The sequence below is a fragment of the Limulus polyphemus genome, unplaced genomic scaffold (assembly GCF_000517525.1).
Source record: "Limulus polyphemus unplaced genomic scaffold, Limulus_polyphemus-2.1.2 Scaffold1187, whole genome shotgun sequence".
Taxonomy (NCBI): domain Eukaryota; kingdom Metazoa; phylum Arthropoda; class Merostomata; order Xiphosura; family Limulidae; genus Limulus; species Limulus polyphemus.
In genome coordinates, this window is record NW_013666797.1 from 274525 (window position 1) to 282642 (window position 8118).

At 33.9% G+C, this 8118-nt stretch overlaps 1 protein-coding gene across 1 annotated transcript in view; it reads right to left on the minus strand.

The window, feature by feature from the left end:
• The window catches only part of LOC106462510, a gene marked incomplete at its 5' end in the record, with an annotated part of 64499 nt that overhangs the window by 27886 nt on the left and 28495 nt on the right, over positions 1 to 8118 (minus strand). Inside the window, 2 exons of the mRNA XM_022389798.1 lie at positions 3025 to 3247; positions 6748 to 6862. Of these exons, the coding sequence (XP_022245506.1) occupies positions 3025 to 3247; positions 6748 to 6862 (338 nt within the window). The remainder of the gene's footprint in view (positions 1 to 3024; positions 3248 to 6747; positions 6863 to 8118) is intronic.

The following is an 8118-nucleotide window of genomic DNA, read 5'->3' on the forward strand; positions in this document are numbered from 1 at the left end:
GGAATAGTAAAATCGTATGATCAATTTAAGTTTGCAAGAATAACCAGAACGTATGATCAATTTAACACTGCAGGAATAACCAGAACATATGCTCAATTTAACTTTGCAGATAGAATTTTACAGAAAAAGAATCACCATTCGTTAAAAGGCAACAAACACAAAAGAAATCACCCAAAATTGAAATAATTTTCATTTGTGTTTGGGAAAGCTTGAGATGACGGCCTTTATACAGTAGTTTTGTTTTCTAAGTCTCTCCGTCTAAGCTTTTTCTAATCTGGTTGGTTCATATGGTACACTTGCTTAGTTGATTGAATGAATTATAATAGGGGATTGAATATATCTACATGAACACAAGTTGAAAGGTGGCTTTAAAACAACTCGATTTGTGACTGAGTCACCAGATAATAGTTCATCGATATTACATTTCAAAAAATATATATATAATTATTTTATTGATACAAAATAAAAGCAGAATATGGGACTGATAACAAAATATATTTTTTAAGATTATGAAAATCTTGTTTTTTTTCATGCAGAATTTGTTTCATTTTATCACACATTAGATATGTTTAAGCAATATTTTATTATTATTTTTTATCTAAAATTGATACATTAAGTTAAACGTGCCTAAATTTCTTAACTTTGATAATTCGGGATTCTCACATGAATAACTCTTTACTCGACGTCCCCCGGGGGGACAGCGGTACTTCTTAGGATTTAGAACGCTAAAATCAAGGGTTCGATTACCCTAGGTGGACACAGCAGATAGCCAGATGTGGCTTTGCTATATGAACACACACACTTTACGCGACACATGAGCTAAGTAGCTAAGTAAGAGAAGCCTACGTTTAGACATAATTTTTCCTAACTTTGAACTGCCGAGCAGAGCGTGTTTGGAAGGAGTCTACCAGTCAATACAATCTGCCGCCTATGCGGCTACCTTTAACCGAATATCTAACTCATAGGAGCCTGTTCAACGGCATGTAACGTAATCGAAGTCTGGACCTTCCTATAGGCAGCCTTGCCACGTATTCGAAACCTGGACCTTCTTATAGGTAGCCTTGCCACGTATTCGAAACCTAGACCTTATTATAGGCAGCCTTGCCACGTATTCGAAACCTGGACCTTATTATAGGTAGCCTTGCCACGTATTCGAAACCTGGACTTTCTTATAGGCAGCCTTGCGCACTGATAACTAGGCCACCCTAGCTAACCCTTATAAGTACTTTCGATAACAATGTTTGAAAACAAATATAATCAAAATAACACAATACTAATATTAATATGGCCTAGACATAAATTATCTCTCTCACTCCTTCACAGAGAATATCGTTATGTTTGCGAAAAACATAATTACTGATATTTGTTAAAGCAAAGCCTCATTGGGCTATCAGCTGTACCTACCATGGGGAATCGAACTCCGGACTCTGGCGCTGTTCCAACTGGGAACATAATTATTGAATTAAAACGCAACTAATTTTATGATAACTATAAAGATAAACAAAACACAATTTTAAAGTTACATTGTTCGAGGTTTCGGTGGCACTATTTACTTTGACTTTGAATTCAAACTTGTTAGTGTGAAGCTGAGAATCACTTAAATGTCACATTTTATTTGAAAAAAATGAACTAAAAGACCGAAAGATAATATCAAATATTCCTTCAGAAAGTAACATCTTTCATTTGCACACATTTCTAGCACATCAAACATTATATGCCCGTCAGTCTTGGGAAGGAAAACCGGTAAGCTTCTATCGTCTCTTTCTAATATAACCGTTAAGTATTTAATTACACCACTGCTTATAAATTCACACAGAATGCACAAGCAATTGAATTTCCCTGTGCGGTTGCCCGTGGTCTTATCCTGTTAGTTTATGGTTTATATATAGATACATGAAAATCTCTGTGCTTAGTGCAATATTAATGCAAGATTACGATGAATAGAACATTTATTGTGGTACAAAAATTCCAACAAAAAGTGCTCTTAATATGTATACCTTTATGTCGTGCTGAAGATTTTGACAAACACAGTCCGCCTATAGTTGGTAATTAAAAGTTGTTAGCTACTTATCAAATGAAAGAAAAATTAATGAATTGACGTTCAAATCTCGAAATCTCTTTAGTATTCTGGAAACTCAAAGGAAAAATAATTACAGACCCTTTCTCGTTGTAATAAACGGCTCTAGTGAAGATGACGTTGCACAAGAAGACGGATTTTCCTATTATGAATCAGATTAATAGTTCGTAAAGAATCAATCATCCTTACACGATCTCTAAATCACACTAAATAGAGAAGAGCTGAGTCTGAAGAATGAAAACATCATGTACTTCCACTACAGACATTACGAACAGTGTGTTGAAGACAAGCCGTAATTTGATAATCCACTAAGGAGTGATTCTTTATCGTATTGTAACGAACAGTGTCCTCAGTAATATAAACTATTGAAACATTAGACAAACTGATACCTGTACGAACAGATAAGCAAACGCACATTTATTTAAAAAAGTAGATAGGCAGAAGAACACTATCGGTTAGACCTAACTTGTGTTTATATCATTAAGTTTAATTTACACATTCAGAGTTTAGAAGGAATATATATAAGAATAGCATCTCAGATGTCAGGTAAAAATCTCACCTTATTCAAGAATATTGTTATACACCTTTAGTAGCACACATATTCTCTCGTACAACTTAATCAGCTTGCTATGGTTTAATGGTTAAAAAACAGATATTCTAAAAATGTAATCCTTTGGTCTTGAAACTAGTCTAATCGACCCTAAAAGTAACATATTATTTTATATTATTTACGTGTTTTGCTCGTTTGGCTTCTTGGGAGATAACTCATACAGGTATTTAGTTGTTTATTGCAGACTTTGTTGATTGAAGCGGAAAACTGCACATTAGGCCATCTGCGTTGTACACAGAGATTCCACCCCGTTTTTTAGCGTTATAAGCCCTCAACCTTACTACAAAGCTACCTGGGGTGGAGGGGAAGGCTAATCTCAGAGTAGAGAAAAACTTACCAAAGAGATGTAGTCTGTACGACAAATCGTGTAGCATCGTCAGTTGCCTGATCAACACTGTTACAAACAGCCCGTGTTTGTAGCCCCTCGCTGGTACTGTTATACACGTGGAAAGACGTAATGGGGTCACTAAACACATAGGTCCACGAGGTGTCAAGTGTCCTCCACCGGTCTGCTGCGGAGATCCAATTTGGAAAGTGACATTTTCCGTGAGGATGACGAACTGAATGATGAAAAAAAGTCACGAATATATATATATTAGAAAACCAACCAATCAGGTTTTAGAAAAATTTAGTATGATCAAAGTGATTCACATCTTTCACTGGTTCTACTATGCTTCCGAAGAACTAGGACTAGGATTACTTACGGTCTGGTGTACAATATTACACGAGATGAATGATAGGAAAGTTTGTTTTCTTATATATTTAATATATACAACTAGCGACAGCAAGTCCTCACAACATTAACTGCTTTTTCCACTTCAGTCCTCGAAGGTGATATGAAAGTTTGTTTTCTTATATATTTAATATATACAACTAGCGACAGCAAGTCCTCACAACATTAACTGCTTTTTCCACTTCAGTCCTCGAAGGTGATAGGAAAGTTTGTTTTCTATTTATATATTTAATATATACAACTAGCGACAGCAAGTCCTCACAACATTAACTGCTTTTTCCACTTCAGTCCTCGAAGGCTTATTTCAACGTAAATATAGCGCGACATACCGCAGTGATTCACGTTTACTGCTCTGCGTATTCAAAACATTAAAAATCCGGACGCATAAGTACATCTCTCAGAAGTAATGTACATATATCCGTAACGCTCATTTTCCCACCCACAATACTCACAAAGCTTTTGAATAAATGTTATTAAAAATTTATTCATTTGCAAATTATTTTGAAGTAATATATCGTAATAAATTCAGAACAGGTGTATGAATTTATAAAATTATATTCCTTTTTACACTGCTTTTAAATCCAAAAAGCTAAAACACTCTCACTGGCTTACACGCGAAACAGGTGAAAGTAGGCGCGTGTTCAGTTTTTCTAAGTAGGTTAATTGGTGCGTTTCGAATCAGGCGAGCAGTTGTCTAAATCGAAGCATACGTGCTCGTGGTGACAGAAAGCTATCGGTGAGGATTGGTCCAAGAGAGAAACCCATGGTGATCTCATATATTTGGTCATAGAAGACGCTGCTTGAAAGGAAATGTTAAAAAAATACCCAAGTTTCTTTTATCAACACTTTAACTCTCTAGTGCATACTTTAAAGATTTTCGTATACGACTCTTAGAAGAATTCATACGATGTGAATTTTCAAGTGGCTTATTAGAGAGAGATGAAACCTCTAGTCACAATTTACTCCTATGGCCTTGACAATCGAGTTAAAAGTGGTGGTAATGCTTCTCAAGGCTGTCAGTTTTTGAATATTACATACATTTTCTCACTCGATTACACTTCACCCATGGATGACAACACAGAACAAACAATGTCAGAGATGAGGATAGCTTATTACGATACCTCCTACATAAGTTTATCAAACTAAGGGTCCCAGAGGGCTTACACATTACCTTACGAGGGCTGACAATTATTAACTGAAATACAGGAATCATTAAGTTTGATGACAACACAGAACAAACAGTGTCAGAGATGAGGATAGCTTATTACGATACCTCCTACATAAGTTTATCAAACTAAGGGTCCCAGGGGCTTACACTTTACCTTACGAGGGCTGACAATTATTGACTGAAATACAGGAATCATTAAGTTTGATGAGTAATGTAGACTAACTATAAAACGATAAAAACCCTACAACCCGACCGTTTTCGAAAGATGGGCTTTCTTCTTCAGGGGGTAAACTAGGAAGCTAAGACTAACTATAATATTATTTTCTATTTGTTATCAGTGAAATCTGAACCAACAACAGCTAATGAGCGTAAATATAAGGTTTACTTTATACTTCCATTTATTTACAGATATACGGAACTAACTAAATTAGAATGTACAGTCAGAAGCACTTTTGTAAAGAATTATAAAGCATATAGTGTTTATATGTTCTGTAAGTAAGATTGTACTCTGTTCTTTCTTTATTGTTACTTTTATTATAGACTAGTCTGCATTGTTAGGACTAATCTAATTATTATAAGCTAGACTAATTTAGGGAGATATTATTAGGCTTATGGGTGAAAGTACCATTAACAGTGAGGGTACCCAACTGATGAATCAATGCATTCTAATCTTTATAAGTAAGAACGTAAGAACAGTATACTTAATTATTTAAGTACCATTAACAGTGAGGGTACCCAACTGATGAATCAATGCATTCTAATCTTTATAAGCAAGAACGTAGGAACAGTATACTTAATTATTTAAGTACCATTAACATTGAGAGTACCCAACTGATAAATCAATGCATTCTAATCTTTATAAGCAAGAACGTAGGAACAGTATACTTAATTATTTAAGTACCATTAACAGTGAGGGTACCCAACTGATGAATCAATGCATTCTAATCTTTATAAGTAAGAACGTAGGAACAGTATACTTAATTAGCTGTGCTCGCTAACGGGTTGACTTCTAGTTTTGATCTAAGTAGGTACATTGCTTTGAGCGGAAGTTGATATTAATTTTATCCAGGGGAATATTGGTTATTCGAAATATATACTAACCGTAATAATTGATCATATTGATCATAAATATTGATCATAAATATCAATAATTGATATTTTTGAAATTTGAAAGAATCTTTAAAGGCTAGTTTGTTGTAGGAAAGAACTTAAGAATATGAACAATAAACCAGTGTTATACAGCTATAATACAGGCGCTACCTCGATGACAGGTTAATTGTTGTTATTTTTAATACAAATAGAGAAAAGCATTTGTAAACATAGAAACGATTGATGCTAGAAAAATATAATTTCAATAAAAAGAGGAAAATATTTTGCTCTGTGTACGCGTCTTTTTTTTTTCAAATAATTTTACAAAGCTCAACATCAAAACATATATCTATTATCGAGTTGGTCTATTTAATAATAATGGATAATGTCATATGTTATTCAAAAACCCAAAGTATTTTAGATTATTCTTAAGAAAAGGATTTAGATGAAAAACCAACCAAAATATGAAAGTAAAAATTACGTTTACCATTCTAAAAAAGAAAAAAAGTTCATACATCGCCAGTTTCGGCGTTACATGCAAAGTGACTTAGTGTTCGTATTTCTATAGTTTCGGCATTACATACAAAGTGACTTAGTGTTCGTATTTCTATAGTTTCGGCGTTACATACAAAGTGACTTAGTGTTCGTATTTCTATAGTTTCGGCATTACATACAAAGTGACTTAGTGTTCGTATTTCTATAGTTTCGGCGTTACATACAAAGTGACTTAGTGTTCGTATTTCTATAGTTTCGGCGTTACATACAAAGTGACTTAGTGTTCGTATTTCTATAGTTTCGGCGTTACATACAAAGTGACTTAGTGTTCGTATTTATATAGCTTCGGCGTTACATACAAGGTAACATAGTGTTGGTACTTCGCCAGTTCTATCATAACCCAAATTTATATATTTACACTCTGTTTTACATGTGGCATTTTAAGAATACATTTGTACTAATTTTTTAGTTTTCTTTTCAGTATTTGAAGTCAGTTAACTTATGTAATTAGTTTAGTAGGATTATATAATTAGTTTATTAGTTCATTCATTCATTTATTTCGGATTTCAGCTTACTTCGTGTAAGTTTCATAGTACGGGATCCTTCGATGGCCGAAAACAAGCCGTCACAGGTTGCGTCACCAGACTGAGCTATTCTGAAACCGGTATTGTCTTGCATCCTGTCGTAGACCTAAGAATATCACAGAAATATTACATTCTATAGCTTTGTACAGTGATAAAGAGAGAGTAAATATATTCCACAATAGCATCAAGTGTGATTATATTCTATGGTTTGTTATAGAGTAATTGTGTTCCATAACTACTACAGTTAGGCACAATTTCCTAGATAATATGGTAAAAGTAGGCTACTCAGTTCTGAATAACATCACAGAGAAAGTCACTGTATTACACATTTCTGCACAATACCACAGAGAATGTTACTGTATTACACAGTTGTGTAAGACTATTCAGATAATAATTATATTTCTTAACTCTGAAGAACGACAAAGAGAATAAAATGTATTACCTATTAAAATATATCATTATACTGTAAAGTAAATATGGTAGAGGTGGTGTTACGATCAGAATATCACAGGGAAAAAAGCTATTTTAAAATTATTGGCTGCGATGTTTTAACATTAGCTTTGACAATGACTAAACGTTATTAGTACTGTCATAAAGTACGACAAGCATAATAATATCAAACAACAACTGACGGATAATTTTGGTGCTGAACAGTGAAACTGTCCGACAGTGTTTGGGGTACTTAAATTGACACAATAGGAATGGATAGCCCACAGCAGACTATAGTTTCTTCCTTTAGCTTTGATGCTTTCGCACGTAGCCTTAAAATGCTGATAGAGATTCTATTACGTTCATTCTCTTAAAACCAGAGAACATAAAATATGATGGCTAGATATGAAAGAAAAGTTTCAAACCATGTTCAACTCGTTCATTATAACTAGTTGGTTGTTGTTGCAGAAACCGGGAAAAACTATTTGAAATTTAAAGCCAACAAGAGAGAATTAAGACGCCATTGTTGAAGTACATGTTCATATTAAATTTCAACCTAAGCAATAAGTGAAAATATTATTATGCTTAGTTCAGAAGTGAGTAGCGTTGATTAGGCTACACAATCTATTTTCAAGAAACTAATATAACTGATTTCTTTGGACGCAAAAAACAAATAAACAAACAAACAAACAAAAAACACGCACATCAAAAACTATATAAATACTTGTAGAAGCGCGGCAAAAACATTTCAATCTTATTTTATCTTATTCCTCATAAGTGTAATGAGAATGTGAAGTAGTCCAATTACACAGGTCTGCGAATATAAACTTCATAAAATTTGTTTTGTTTATAATAACGGATTTTCCTAATTCAGCTACCCAGACTTCGAAAATAATATTCTTTTTTCTGTCACGTAAGGAATTTTACAGATCG